Here is a 15,686-nt window from a genome sequence, read left to right on the forward strand (position 1 = left end):
AATTGAAATCACACACACTTGAGAAAAACTAACATTGTAATTTATGTTACTTATATTAATATTCCGCTTGTTTCCTACTGTACTGTACAAGATAGAACATTGCTTGCATAGTCAATTTCTAAAATGACAACTGGCCTGTGACTGAGTAACAGCGGCTCGCACTCGGTCCTGCATGGCAGAGGCGTGGAGGTACTGGATGGGAGAGTTCTTCTGACTCGTCATTACCATCACCTGCAGGTCTTGCTCCTCTGTGACCACCTGACCCTCCAGCTGTAGACCACGGGAAATCAGAACCTGAGGGAATAAATGGTGTTGAACAACCATTAGCATTTCCTCAATTACACATAAGGGATTCTTTATGAAAGGACAATAAGCTATTCATTGGAACTTTAACTGTTTCAGAGTAACCGGAATTTGATCAACAGTCACAGTAGAAGAATCTTTCTATTCTGTGGATCATCTTACCCTTGCTCGTGTGTCCTGGCCCCGTTGTTGTTGTCGCTCTGTGGCCCTCAGCAGCTGGTAGAGTTCCCTGGCCTCAGTCTCCCAGTGCAGGAGTTCAGCCAGGCGACTGTCCAGACCTGACACACTGTGCTGCAACTCTGTGCATACCTGTTCTGCCTCAAGCAAGGTCTGCATCACCTGGTGACATTAAGGGAACGGTTTAACTTACACTACACGCTGTACAATCACAAATGGTAGCTGACAGTGGCTATTTAGTAACATGATATGATAAATCGAGGGCCAAGTCTCGAATGCTTATCAACACAGCTGTATGAAGGATGTATAAGAAGGAAAAATCATTCATACTTCAGGTATAGCCAGCTTCAGTTTCTGTAACTGATCCGCCGGGCATTCTTGGGAGGGAGCCAAAGCCTCAAGATCAGCTTCCTTTATTTTCCTCATTATGAACTGAAGGGAAGAACGGAAACAGTCAATTTTAGAGAGAGTTTTCTAGTCCGTAAAGTGCTCCTAAGGTCTAACAGGTCAATGACTCCACTTTTACACAGCTATCATCCAGTCTGTCCTCTGCACGTCCATCACTGTCTGGTTTGGATCTGCCACCAAAAAGGACAGGGACAGACTACAACAGACAGTCAGGACTACAGAAAAGATCATCGGTGCCAACCTGCCCTCCATTCAGGACTTATATATTTCCAGAGTCAGGAAACGGGCAGGAAACATCACTGCAGATCCATCTCACCCCGGGCGCAACCTGTTCCAGCTCCTCCCTTCTGGTAGGCGCTACAGAGCACTGTACGCCAAAACCAACAGACTCAGGAACAGTTCCTTCCCACAAGCCATCACTCTGATGAACAGCTGACTCTGACTCATGGTATCAGGAATAAATTCTTATGCAATAACCCAGTAACTCTGTCTCTATTCAGCCACCTGTTTACTGGTTACCACTTATTATTTATTCACCATTCTATATTTCAGTGCTGTTCATACTGTTCACATTGTCATATTGTAAATACTGTATACCAAATCCACCTACCTCAAGTCATTACTCCTGCACAAAATACTTTTTGTTTATTCCAGCATCCTTTGCACTATGCTTCATTGCACTGTGTACAAGTATGCACGAATGTGTATGTTTACCTGTATATCACATCTACCTCCGACATGTATACTCCTGCATCCTTTGCACTCTGCTCACGGAACTATTTGTGAATTTCTATATTGTTTTTGTTCATAGTGTGTATATTTGTGTTGTCTACACTGAAGTCTGTGTCTGACTTTATTTTATTCTATTTATTTTATTATTGTGATTTTGTATTTTTGTATGAGTAAGCACATGGTAAGCAATGTACAATCCAGAGTTAAATTCCTCATATGTGTACACATAGCTGATTCTGACTGCATCCAGAGGTCTGTTATTTCTAATTCTGATCACACTGCTGTTTCACACATAATAATTGCAGTCTGTTGCTCTAGTCTGATTATTGAAAACAGGTCTGCTGGACTAGTTGTTTGGCATGAGGTTATTACCAACTTAATCTTGGTGTGCATATTGCTTTTAACCAGTTTTCTTATTTATTTTCTTTAGAGCTACGTGAAAGTCAGATGTTATGACAGTTAATAGTTAGCTTTGATTATACCACGCTCTCTGAAGGTGTAATTTATCAATCCATTAGTCCTACCTGTATTCTTTTTCTGTAGGTGCGCAAGGGACCTGCCATGGTCTCCAAAGGCTCTTTAAGAATAAGAGTGGCTTCTCTGATCAGAGCGTGGACGTGCTGTGGTCTGGCCTGGACATCAACACTGGGCTCAGCCATGCTGTCCTGGAAAAGGTACAATTAAAGATGTTAAATAACAGGTAGATTACAAGAAAAATATAATAATCAGACAGACAGTCTGAGCTTGTAAATAGCTGTTTGCTTGATTTTAGACGGTAAGGTTTGAAGATAATACCATAGCACACCTGCTTATTTAAAGAAATGTATACCAGCATTTTACTGGACTCTTGCATCCTATTCTTTAATACTATAATAATAAACATGATACAATAGTCTGATGGAACAATTTCAAAGACAAGAGTTCACTGAGATATTTCTAAGACTAGTCCGAACTGTAAAAACCAATGAAGCAGTGCGATAACACACTGTAATTAAAAGCTATAAAAGCCTTGTTTTTATAATTACCTCCACACAATAAGTAAAGGTGGAGCACAACTTTCAAACTTAATGCCACTCCTTAATATCACAGTGTGGGAACAGTTTTAACAATGGGACAAAACAAAAAACACAGGGCTGACACCTTAAGTTACCCAAATCCCTGCTGTCACTAGACAGCAAATAAACACAGTAGAAACTAGGCCATCTTTTTAGGACAACAAAGCCATTCGCCCTGATAAAGGCACGGCAGAAAGTGTGTATATATATATATATATACACACACACAAACACACACAGAGTATAGAAATCGCGTGTTTCAGTCATTTATCATGCAAAATTACATATTCTTCACTTGTTCCAGCTTAGCAACTAAGATGTGAGCACAACAAATAGCACTGATCAAACAGATTTCCTGTTCCTCACCAACCAGGTTTTCCTTGTTCTGTAACTTACAAATGTGTTTCTCTTGACAAACTCGGCCCAGTGCATGTTGAGTTTGCGCAGCTCCTCTGCAAGGCTTCTGCTGGTCTGAGGGTCTGTTGACTCGATCAGGAAGTTACCCACCTCGTTCAGGTGGGCCTGCCGGGAGCCCCACTCAGCTATAGACTCAGCTATCACCTTAAAAGAAAAATATAGCAAACTTTTTGTACACACTTGTGTAGGCATTGCTATCATTTTTTGTGACATTTTAGAAGACAAATATTTCTCCACAGGAGGAAAGAATAATCTCACTGGTTGTGTTGAGTCTTAATGGGTAAAGCAAAGGAACCGTAATCAAGTGATGAAAAGTCCAGTTAAAAATGCAAGAAAAGCTGACAGGTTTATGAAGCGTAGTTCTCCTTACACTAACAACATATAACAATATATTATTTCTAATAATGATGTGTACAATTTAGCCACAAGCGGAATTTCTGGGTTCAAATCTTTTTTGTGTTCAACTGAAGCAATTAAAGTCACAGGCGGCTGTGAGAGAGTTTTGGGCTTCACAAAGCTGAGCAAAGTCACTTCAGCTAGTTTGATTTTGATCAAAATACATTTCTGATCTTCTGCTGCATTATAAACCATCCAGAGAGGTTGTCCGGGACAAAGTCGAAGTCAAGTCAAGAATGAACATGGAGAAGCAGTTTTTATGCTCCATATATCTGGAACAAACTCCCAGAGAAGGAGTTAATGATTACTATCTTACCTGCACTGTAACTTTTACAGTCCTGTTTACTTTTTTAATTGTATGTCTTTTTACATTGCCTTTTGTTGAAATATGCTATACAAATGAACTTGCCTTGCGTTACACATGTCACACGCGCCACATGTCTTTACTGAGTTTAATCAGGATTGCTGTGATACAACTTGAGTGATCGCCTCTTTCCTGCTAAGACCCGCCCTTGGTAAAGTTTTTTGATGGCAGCCATACTTTTAGACGGATGTTGCTCATTTACAGTCGAATTGTGTAAGACACAAGACACAGTTCAAGTCAATCAGAGTCACGGAGGGGCGTGGCCTTTCCAAATGAGTATATTATAAAGTTAATTATAGCGTCATCATCTGGCCCATTCAGGTCATATTTATTGTGAAGCATTTGCACATAATATCCAGTTATTGGGTCAAGTTTCCTGTCTCTAGCTCGTTACAGCTCACGTCATTTTGAGCAGCAACATAAGACAACAAATAATACTCAATAAGGATTTACCCATACGGGAACCCTAATAATACCTCTGGTCTGTGGCCATGGCTGTGTGCTACAGAGCCCTGCTCCAGCCAAGCCTGCAGGGAGCTGAGGCAGTCGCTGTAGGAGTCCCAGGCAGACAGGACCCTTCCCATGGTGCTCTTGGCTGTGGTCACATCCTCCAAAACCACAGCGGTGTCCTCCTCCAGCTGCTTCACCTGCTGACTGACGTGGTTGTAATCTCCGGCTGAGGGGCAAAGAGAAAAAGCAGTAAAACACTCCGTCAATCCAAAAATAAATCCATGATCTGGTCTGATCAGGAAGGAAAAGTTTCAATCAAACTACAAACTGCAGAACAGATGTGAAAATGAATTGTGCCCGTTTGATCTGTTCATTCAAATTTCCATGTAAAAATCCTAGATAGTGACCTCCTTTGATCAGTTAGATACAGATACAGGAATACATGCCACGCAGTCACAGAACACTTACCGAGGGCAGATTTGCTAGAATATTTTTCCGACGCCTGCTTCAGCTTATGACGAGCTGCTTCCAACAAGGAAGGTAGCTCCTGTTTGTTTACCAGCTCCTGTGTGTAATAAAATATCATAGGTCATAACAGCCATGTTCATGACACAGTAGAAATAGTTTTGGACGGTAAGGTGAAAAATTGGGATTAATTTATTAGATACTGTTAGAATTTTACCGCTAGTGGGGCTTAATATGTAGTTGGTTGTATGTTTGTCCAGAGCGTGGCACCCGAGTGGCCAGTTTACAAAAAGTTATGCATTTTGCTAAATGCACAATGTTAGTGTGTGTTTAGCTTAACAGCAGCATTAGGATACAATCACCCAAACCCTAACACATATAATGTGTCCCCTTGTACAACATCCTTCAAACCACTCCCAATAAATGAAATTATCTTGATAAGATGCCAAATCTGAACAAGCTCTACTCACATGCCATTCTTGCAGCAACACCCTGACAGCCTCTGGGGAAATATAAGGTCTCTTCCAGATCCGGAGCTTGGTCCTGATCTGCCCCAACAGATCCAAAACTGTGTGGCGGTGTTCCCGGTACTCCAGCTTGATCCCATGGTATTTTGCAGACACTCTCACGCTGGTGAACCTGGTGAAGATGAGGTTGTGAAAGTGATCAAAATAAAAAATAATAAACCTCTATAACTACAAATGATTTTCCCAGAAGAATTGTGAAATAGTGCAGGCAGACGATACAAAGGAAGTATATGTATCATATGTACAATGTTGTTAATGTTACTGAAAATCTCAAATTTCCAGGATTCATGGCCAACATTCCTGAATAAAAACAAGATAATCCACAAGCTGCACATTTAACACTGTTCTTTATTAGCATACAGAATGACACCATGGGGATGGGGTTTTTTGTGTGTGTTTAAACAATGACCGTGGCTATATCTAGGTCCAGGTCCAGGTCATGACATGTACTACTAGCACATTTAGCTTAATTCAAGTACTGCACGTACAGTACGAACATATTCACACATGAACACACAGTCCACTGGGAAAATATCCTCACCTCCTCTTTAGTTCATCCATCTTGTCAATAGGAACCATCATGTTTCCATACTCATCCAAGTTCTGGAAGGACTGGAAGGTCTTCAAATGCTGCGGCATCTCCTCTAGGCAAACCTACAGCACATTCACATGCATACTTATTTTTAAATTTCCCACAGAATGATCATTTCTGCTCATAAAGGTCTGTATTTTAATGCCTTACAAAGGAGGCAAGAGTATCCACATTATCCCAATAACAATGGCACCTTTCACCTTTCCTGAACATTTATTAATGAATGAATACACAATAGTGGGGCTGTTCTGCAGGGGTTATTTATATCTTAAATGTGAAAACTGGACTGAATAAATATTCACTTTGAGCAGCTCCTGTTTCTCCCTGGCTTCGTCAGCGGCTCTGCCGTGGTCCTGCGGGTCGCCTTCCTCCTCGGCCAGGGCCCCCTCCGTTTTCAGCAGCCAGCGAGCCACTGCATCCAAGGGGGCTGGGAGACTCATATCTAACTCAATTTTGTATTCACGTAGCTAAATGAAAAAACAGAGACAAAGAAGGCACACTCAACAAGTAAACTCATGAGTTACATAACAAAATACTACCAAAACAAACCAAATGGTTGAAATGTACCCAGTGCTTGAAGTGGAAAAAAATGGGTGCGAGTATACCCCCCCCCTACTATCCTCAACCACATGATGAAACTAGTAAATATTATAACATTAACGACTTTGCACATTAACCACTTAATTTCCTGCATTCTAAACACATTTTCTGCACCACTTCATGGAGAAAATGTTTATTTATTTGAAGGGAAACAAAATTAAGGAGACAGGTGACAATTCAAAATATAATATTTATAATTCGGACAATGCACATTTGTTTCTTCTATATTTCAGTTGCATTGCATGTTTTCTTATTGTGCAGTGTTTCATTTGTTATTCAATATTTCTTGTTGCAAGTTGTTTTTCAGTAAAAAGTGATGGAGTTATGCATTCTGATTCTCCTCACTGTAAATTACGCCTATCTGTCAATACTTTTAAATGTCCCGGCTGTGATTGGTCGGTTCACGACAATTGAGATTGACGAGCTATATTGAGCACACGGCTTCTTGAGAGGCACCCGGGCTTCTCTTCTCCCTCGTCTCTCTCCGCCGACAGAGACTAGCAGGCAGGCGAGAACGGGAGTGTCACGTAGCACCCAGAGTACCTGATATGGAGAGGGCAGAGGACCGGCAGCTTGGGAGAAGTCCCGGTACGCAAGAAAATGTCCCGGTATGCCAAAGAATAAAATGTCGAGGTGCCGGTACTGCGTACCGGTGCGTTCCGGCCCACTTCAAGCACTGAATGTACCAATATCAAATACTGTACAAGGTCTGTGTGGGATAAGAGATTTGTGTGGATGTAACCTTTTCAGTGAGGGTGTCCCACGCCTCTCTGAGAGCCCGCTGTTCATCGCTTAGTTTCGGGCTTCGTCTCATCGCTGTCAACAAAGGCATGATGGGACGCCGCTGCTCATTAAAGGATACCAGAAAGGTATGAAATACCTGAGGGATGGAGAATGTTATCTTTAGTGCCACTCTTATAATGTCAACTCAAACGGAAGAAAAACAAGACATTATGACAAATTCAAATTTCAAAGATCCACTTTTCTTTGCAGTACACTGATGATAGAAAACATTCAGCAGGATATTGTTCAAATTTGATGAGAAACGGGACAGGTAAATATGGCATTTTAGTACTAAACGGGATGAGGCTGCTGTAGAAACAGCAATGAGCTCTTTATAACTGAAAGCAACAGTTTAATTATATCACTGGTTTGAGAGTCTGCAATATGAATGTACCACAGTTAAGTAACAACGTTTCAGCGAAACTTACATGGTATCTCTCTGGGTAGCTCTCGCCCTCTGTGGAGTCCCATCCCTCCAGCAGCTCGTCATACGCCTGAACCAGCCAGCATGTCACTTCCTGTGCCTTTCGATCAGGTGTCGCCTGTAAGTGTGGAACACGAGAAACACCGCTGAACAATTCCAGGCTAAACTCAACTGTTTATTTGATATTTAGTTTAATTTAGATCTCTAGAAATCTTTATATCTGCACACTGAGGTCAAAATGTTATTTGAGGGGTTTTATTTTTCATTTTTCCCCCCTCAAAGATTTCAGTTTGTTTCTCAATTGAATTGTTGACATTATAGGTCACATTAAAAGGTGGATTTTTCTTTGTCTCATTATTTTACATCATAAGAACCTGGCATTTTAACAGGGGTGTGTAGACCTTTTCTATCCATGGTAAATAACTTTGTATTTATTACTAAAAATGGTGTTAAGAAGGGCAATATAGAGCTAAGCAAAAAGCTTTCCCAAAGACACCAACACCAGTCATGAGATATTTTACACAACACAGCTAGTGTGCCAAAATGTGTTGTACTTGAAGCAAGCCTGTGCACAGAGTAACATGCCCATACCGAAGTTTGTTTTAGCAAACAAATCCAATTATCCTGTACATGTGGATGCTAAAGACCACGTTTCAAAGTCTATGTTTATATATAAAGATGCAAAAAGAATTCAGTGTGTAGAAGCATTTAGGTTTATTTGTTGTGCATTTTGTCATGTATTTTCTGATGTGATTTGTAAATATAAAAAGAAATTGTCATTTTAAATAACATTTTCCAGACTGCGCCCTCTACCCAGTCATGGCAGGATCCATCCTAAACTCTAAAATGAACACTTCTTCGGGGGTAAAGTAACAACACAGAAAGTAGATTAAATACTCAAATGTCTACAGCAGCCTCTTCCAAACGCGCTGATATCTTGTCAGAAACCTGAGCTGACAGGTGTTCTGGTTGACTGTGACTGATGTTTCATGTGTTCTGCGGAGTGGAGGGAGTCGCTACACTGCAGAGTCGCCTCGTGAGTTCATCTCATGGGAGGCAGAGAAACACACCTTTGCTGTGCCTTTGGATTCCTTCCCTGAGAACAGGGCGAACTAGTTTGATTCTGCATGATGAGACGTGCTTTAAACCACCACACGGTTCGGAGGCAATCTTGGCTCTTAGCGACCAACTTTTTTATTGTGTAGCTGCAGTTCCGTATCAAGAAACAACTTTGTCGATCTAAAGTTATTCGTGGGTGCTACAAAGGTTTGGTGGGGTTGATTTACGCCGTGTGATGAGTTAATGAGGCTGATAATTTCAAACCAGCAAGCCAGGTTTCCAAACACACTGCACTAACGGAGAAAAACATTACTTCTTTCAAAACCATAAAGCAGCGATGGGGGGGCGGGGGGGGGGGGGCACTGACAGAAATACAGTATTTTCAGAAAAACATGTTTTAAAAGAGGGATTTGGGTTTGTTTTCCAAGCTATTATATATATTTTAAACATTGTGATGTTTTTCTCGCTGAGTGTAAGACAAACATTTTACTTGCTGTTTATGTACCGCTCCAATATAAAAGTCAGGTTGTATTTTCTTATTGTTTATTATTATTGTTTTGTTACTGTTAATGCTATTTCCTGAAAATTGTATAATCTGAATTTCCATGGCCACCCAAGGTTGGTGCAAATTACGTCTACAAATAAGTGTTATTATCTACAAACACATGACTTCATGGGGAGATTTACGTAGACAATAATTATGATTCAGGTGTCACCGAATCTATTGCAAGGTACTGTAATTGGAAGCAAAGTAGGTGGATGAAAAGTGAGAAATGAACCCGAGGTGGGCTGTGACTGTCGGGTCTACCTGTCGCAGAGGTGAAGCAGAAATAGCAGGAGTGTAGTGAAGAGGCAGGTTGACAGGAGAAGGACTTTTAGGAACAGTCAGGTGTTGTGTCTGGAAGGAAAAGAGGAATGAAAGAGAGCGCAGTGGAAGAAAAGTGAAAATGCCAAGCAGAAAAAGCTTCATATTTTAGTGAAATAGTTGGATATGGCAGAGGTAACTGCAGGGCACTGCTTCAACAGGCCAACAACTGAAACAAACAATACTTCTTAACATTAGTCATGGTCACTATACGCAAATTCAACTTGGGAACAGATGACATTCTAAATATACAAACTCCAAAAGGTGATCTGCATGCTGTAATTCATTTCACTTTTAATCTCAAAAAGGTGTAAATGTTCCTGTGTCTGCATATATTCTGTGGTCTCTATGCAAAAATAGAAATAACAGAATAGAATTGAAAAAGTCAGTTAAGGACAAAACATGTATTGTTCTACTGGACGAAACCCTGCCTTCGGTTTATTTAGAACAACTCTTCGATGGCCAGATTTAAAGGATTCCTGCACAACATGTGCATGATTATGTACATATGGTGCATGTATTCATCTTGATAGTCAAATACTTTGGCAACAGTGCAAAATCATCAGACATACAGACTGGAGAACAGGTAGAAAAAGAAGCCAGTGATTTGGTGAAAAACATTAGCTACAGTATCTGCGTTAAAATCAAATCAACAAAATTGGGTTGACATTTTCAGATATCTAGGTTGACTGGCCGTCTTGACAACCACTGTTTCAATAGTATTTTAGTGACCACATTAAGTGTGGTTTGGACCTGCATCACAATGAAATAAAGTCATTTAAATACTGTTGAAACAACTTTTAATGTAACCCAGGAATCTAAAAAATATTTCAACCAATGCCTGATTTTAATCTTGAAGTCTAGACTTCTTTTAACCTGCAAATCACCAAACCAATGCTTCCTGAGCAGGACTGGATTGACAGAGCTCAGATGCTAACTGCACTGGACTGCAGAGGTAAAACAGCTGAAAATGTCCTGAGCAGAATCCTAAACTCTACCTGAGCTGGTCGTCAGATCTCGGAGCTACACTGCCATTAAAACGTTTCTGCAGATGTTGCTGCAGTATAAAATGTTGCACCTTTATTATTACTTGATGTTTTTCTAGACAACAATAGAGAAATACAGACCTGCATTTCTTCCTCTTGCATTGGCAGGTCTCTGGAGTACTGCAGGAACTGAGCCACGTAGGTCATGATGGACTTCTCATCAGGGTCTCGAACGTCCACATCTGCATCCAAATCACAATCCTCCATGATCAGTCTCCCACTACAACACCTCTGTCAAAGGTTTAGACTAACACATGAGTAAGCTCTGAAGCAGGTGGAGTTTCGACTGGAATCTGAGGAATGGAGGTGGAACTTTTCTGTCTTTAAAACACCCAGCTGATAAAAGTCTGCTCATAAACTAACAGGCAGAGCAGAGCGAAACAAATGGGTTTTATATAAAGTGAAGTAAACAAGCAGCAAGTGAGTCAGCAGACTGTCAGAACGTCATCCCACTCGCCCTGGGGCTCGCTGGGTAAGCTACACTCATACAAGATTCGTGGCACCACATCAAATACTGCTACACAAGTATGTTAAGGAGAACAATCAGATGAATCATATTTTGTGAAGAGTATTTGATTGTTGAAACACCAAAACAGAGGTTTCATGGAAATAGAGGGGGACAAAGTAGAAATACGTGCAACTGAAGTAAACTGATTGTGGAAGACTGGCTAATAAATAAAAACATATGGTCAATCCTTGTGAGTCTGTGTTGTGAAATGGTTCTGCACCAGCATCCGCTTGACAAACTGCAAAGAAAGCAGTCACCTCCTTTTTATATTTCCTGCGATTGCAGTGCTGGAAATAAAAAAATAAAAAACAACAACAAAAAGACCAATGATGATAAAATGTAATGTGTTTTACAAATGTCTGCAACTATGATGAAATGTGTCCACAATTATAAAAGGTATTTAACCTCAACTTTACATCTAAACAGCTTTAGAAGCATTTAGTTTTCAGTCTTATCATATTTATCAAAATCATTTTGAGACACTGGCCTGTAGTTTTGTGCAATACCTCATCACAGCACCACAATCCTTATTCATATGAAAGCTGTCAAATAAAAAAAGGCTTTTTAACAAATTCAGTTACCAAGTGCAAACAAAATAACAGTTAGCCTAAATGTAAAAATAATTATACAGTTAAAACTAAAACCAAAATGGAGCACAAATTCAAATAGCCCCCCCCCCCCCCCCTTGGTAGCCAAAAAAAGTTCAAGCCCCCCAGCTAAAGTGGATTTGATTTGACAAGTGACTGAAATAAAACCAAAGATTCAGGTTAGCAAAATGGCCTTGCTTGCATCACAACTTTTGTTTTGTTTGCGCCACCACATGCAACTTTAGGTCTGCTCAACATCAATACCCAACCTGAAGCGGCACTATGCCCCCCAGTTTGAGAACCACTGACATAGTTTATGGTCTCAAGCCCTGTATAATGTTCCTAAAGGAACTACAACCAGTGTGTAGAATATAAAGTTTATCTCACTGACGTCACCAGCATATAATATTTAAAAATATTCCTATTTCACAGTAATGCATCGATAACAGTGTTGGATTCATACCTCGTCACTTTATCCACATTTATTGGAGTTTTCATAAAGTAGTAACCTAGGATACTTCACTCACATCTGCAGCACTATTCCAAGCTCAACACTGTAAACAGAATATTCATGTATTTGCGATTGTCAATTACAAAAGAAAACAAAGCCTTCTACTGAAGATACTTGCTCCTGCTGCTCTACTGTCACTGGTTTCTGACCTGGTTGAGGGCAGTAAAGCTGAATTACTCACCATCAGGATCCAGCAGTCTGGGGATCCTCAGCTCTTTCTCTGCGATGTAAAAGGCCTCCTCCAGATTCTGCCTGTTGCTTCTGGTTCTGGCTTTGGACAGATCCACCAGGTCAGGCCTCAGAGCATACAGAATCGCCAGGAAGACCACACCACTCCTCCAGCTAGCTTTGAAGTCTTTCACATTTAATGAACATCCAGCTCTGTGGGAAACAAATCGCTTTATTACTATTACATTTTATTTATATTTTTAACAATATTTCCAAATATTTCCAGGTATGTACTGGAATAAAATCCCATGCACATAGGAATGTATTTCAGATTCTGGCAGGCAAAGCATCTGACAGCGCAGACAGAAAAGCCCTGATCAGGCTTGGGTCTTTATCCCAGACGTGAAAATAACCAAGAGGTATCTGTGTGAGGATCTATCACTTCTGACATCACAACAGAAGAGATGCATCAATTAGAGGGTTCTCAAGGCTTTGATATATCAGCGTTACCCTATATAAACATTACCCTAGGTGCTTACTTGTGGCACTGTTCCCGGACCCAGAGCAGCAGGGCCTTTTTGGCAGAAACCCTGAAACGATTGTGTAGGGGTGAGCCTCTGGGAGGAACGGGACTGCTGCTGGCCGAGCGGCTCGACAGGGTTGAGCGTGAGTCCAGACTGGCCAAAGAGTCCATGGAGGACTGACGGGAGCTGAATGAGAGGGCGCTGGCCAACTCCTCGATCTAAGAAAAACACCAACACACACTTTGTCTAGCATTTAGGGGCATTTATATCTGATAAAGGAGTAAAAGTTAAAAAGGTATAACACAGTAGAACTCCACAACTGGACAAAACAACAAGCAAGATAAGGGAAGAGAAAACTTGACACCACATAAATTACATCAGAATCTCTGGCTTGCACAAAAGATATAAATGGGCTAATTTGAGAATTCAAATTGGCTTCCCTGCTCTAGTAATTTGGTCTAATTCTGTAAAAACAAAATATGAAAGAAAACAGACAACAAGAAAGAAGAAGAAATAAAATCTATTAACTCAACATATTAAACTCACATGATACTGTAGAATGATTGTCCATATGAGGCCCAGGATGATGGACGGTTTACCATCAATGATGTCAGGAATGTTAATGTTGACGAGTTTGATCTGGAGAGAAAACAGGAAATGTTTCAAACTTGCACAAAGTCTCGACTGATCCATGTAGAAATCTAATAATCTCATATTTTCCTGCAAACAATGCCTGGCAAAATCATCAGACTGTGAAGCAGTAATCACGTGTAGTAATTAGTATAATGTTAAAAAGGCAAAATCAAATGACAAAATGCGTCATCCCCCTGGTAGTAAAGTCCTCACTATGTGGTTGGTGATTGCATTTGGCTGACAGCATAAGGGTGTCATTTACCGATTTCTTCTTCAGAAAGGAAAGGGCCTTCTCAACGTTGCTCCTGTGCTGAAACATTCCCCTGCCTCTCTCCCGACTCTGCAAAACACAACCGGAGAGTCAGTCAGTGGATTCATTAAAACTGCCGGGCATGTTGAGTGCTGAACCGCGAGGGGACTCACAAGGCGCTGGCCGCTCATCACCTCCAGCAGGTCCAACAGTTTGGAGCCGTCACGGAAATCATTGAACAGATCCATGACCATACATGGTGGCCTCCGCTGTCACAACACACACACTTTAATTATTTTAATCATAGCAGCTTTAAAATACTCAGAGAGCTGATACCCACACCAAGGCTGCAGAATGTATTATATCAATACAAAGTTAGTACGTGACAAAAACACATTTTTGTGAAATAAGCCATGTTTACAAGACATCGGTAACCATTTTAGAGAATTCTATTTAAATAACATGAAAACTTTCCTATCATTAAAATATGTGCCAAAATTATAGCAGTGTTAAAAGTGTTTTTCTGCATCACAATCTGACTGCGGGAAAATCTGTGAAGACAGAAATCTGTGAGGCATGCATCTGAGCTGAGGATGACTTGCTCCTTGTGACATCCAATCAAAAGCAATTAGTTAAACTAAACACATGGTGGTCGTGCTACAAACAAGACTGTTTGTCAGTTTCTGAGAAGCTGACATTTTGGAGACGGTAAACCTTCTCCACAATATAATGATAATTGTTGTTTCACTATTTTATCTGTCATGTCATGAATCAATGTTTTGTTCTTTGTCAGGCTTTATAAGGCAACAATAAATAATTGTATTGTATTGTCTTATTTGGTAAATATACTGACTAACATAATTTTTACGGTTCACAAACAGAGGAGACATTGGTTTATTACAGCCTGAAAGTTACATCAACCTTAAAGTTGACTGATATTTGCTGATCAGACGTATATTTGTGTCAGCATATATGTAACAAGAAGCTGCATTGCCAAAGATGTGTTTGAGGCACACACTGTTGCCATGAATAACTGTCCATCAGAGAGCAGCTTCAAGTTTAAATGTCAAATCTAAAATACCCTGTGCAGTACACATCCTGATCACATTCTTTATTATCAAAATGTTATCCTTTCCAAAAATGTATGTTTACATTATGTGTAAATAAATTGGATATCACTGTCAAATACAAACACAAAACAATCTTTTTAGCTGCAAATGATCTTTAACCTTGGGAACCTAGTAGTCAATGACTTTTATTAACCTCCACGAGTGACAAGTAGGAGTAAAAACACGATGATGAACAATACAGTCTCATTTAGTCAGCAGAGAAGAATAAACTTTAACTTTATCCTGAAGGCTGAATGTCAGCAAGTTAGGGCTTTCCAAAGCAAACATAGAAAAAAGAAAACGATTCACATGTGACAGAAGGTAATGTTGCTATGTGAGCTCTAATGTAAACAACCAAAGGATTAACAATAATCTCCACCATTCAGGTTATTGGCAGAGTCCCACACGGAGCCCTGAGCTGGGTGGACTGGTAGGTGGATCGGCGGGGTGTGGATGGTGGGCGGTGGTGGATGGTGGGCAGTGGTGGATGGTGGGCGGTGGTGGAGGGCAGGCGAGGGTGGTGGCCGTCTGTTGCTGTCTGTCTGCTCGCTGTGAACCTTGCTCCTCAATGCTATATTTATGTACACAGTTCACCCCCCCCCCACCGTAACATTCACAGCTGACCTCCAACATGAAGCCAACAGTCTGCTGCTGACTCATGTTAGGTAACAAGTTACTTTGATAACAAGAGAGTGACCTTTTGCAAATCTGTGTCTCAGAAATGTATTTAGCA

The 15,686-nt window shown here is 40.6% G+C and overlaps 1 protein-coding gene across 1 annotated transcript in view; it reads right to left on the bottom strand.

The window, feature by feature from the left end:
* The window catches only part of LOC119910789 (nesprin-2-like), a 157,418-nt gene that overhangs the window by 119,164 nt on the left and 22,568 nt on the right, over nt 1-15,686 (bottom strand). The window contains exons 4-21 of the mRNA XM_038729597.1: nt 14,018-14,113; nt 13,857-13,934; nt 13,508-13,600; nt 12,977-13,179; nt 12,451-12,650; nt 10,745-10,845; nt 7,698-7,811; nt 7,229-7,366; nt 6,189-6,353; nt 5,836-5,948; nt 5,238-5,406; nt 4,771-4,867; nt 4,329-4,528; nt 3,072-3,236; nt 2,145-2,285; nt 811-912; nt 466-642; nt 136-294 (exon numbers count right to left, since the gene is read on the bottom strand). Coding sequence (XP_038585525.1) covers nt 136-294; nt 466-642; nt 811-912; nt 2,145-2,285; nt 3,072-3,236; nt 4,329-4,528; nt 4,771-4,867; nt 5,238-5,406; nt 5,836-5,948; nt 6,189-6,353; nt 7,229-7,366; nt 7,698-7,811; nt 10,745-10,845; nt 12,451-12,650; nt 12,977-13,179; nt 13,508-13,600; nt 13,857-13,934; nt 14,018-14,113 — 2,511 coding nt within the window. The remainder of the gene's footprint in view (nt 1-135; nt 295-465; nt 643-810; nt 913-2,144; nt 2,286-3,071; nt 3,237-4,328; nt 4,529-4,770; nt 4,868-5,237; nt 5,407-5,835; nt 5,949-6,188; nt 6,354-7,228; nt 7,367-7,697; nt 7,812-10,744; nt 10,846-12,450; nt 12,651-12,976; nt 13,180-13,507; nt 13,601-13,856; nt 13,935-14,017; nt 14,114-15,686) is intronic.

The sequence above is a fragment of the Micropterus salmoides genome, unplaced genomic scaffold, assembly GCF_014851395.1.
Source record: "Micropterus salmoides isolate LMB-PRFRI ecotype aquatic unplaced genomic scaffold, ASM1485139v1 Ms_hic_scaffold_19, whole genome shotgun sequence".
Classification (NCBI taxonomy): Eukaryota; Metazoa; Chordata; class Actinopteri; order Centrarchiformes; family Centrarchidae; genus Micropterus; species Micropterus salmoides.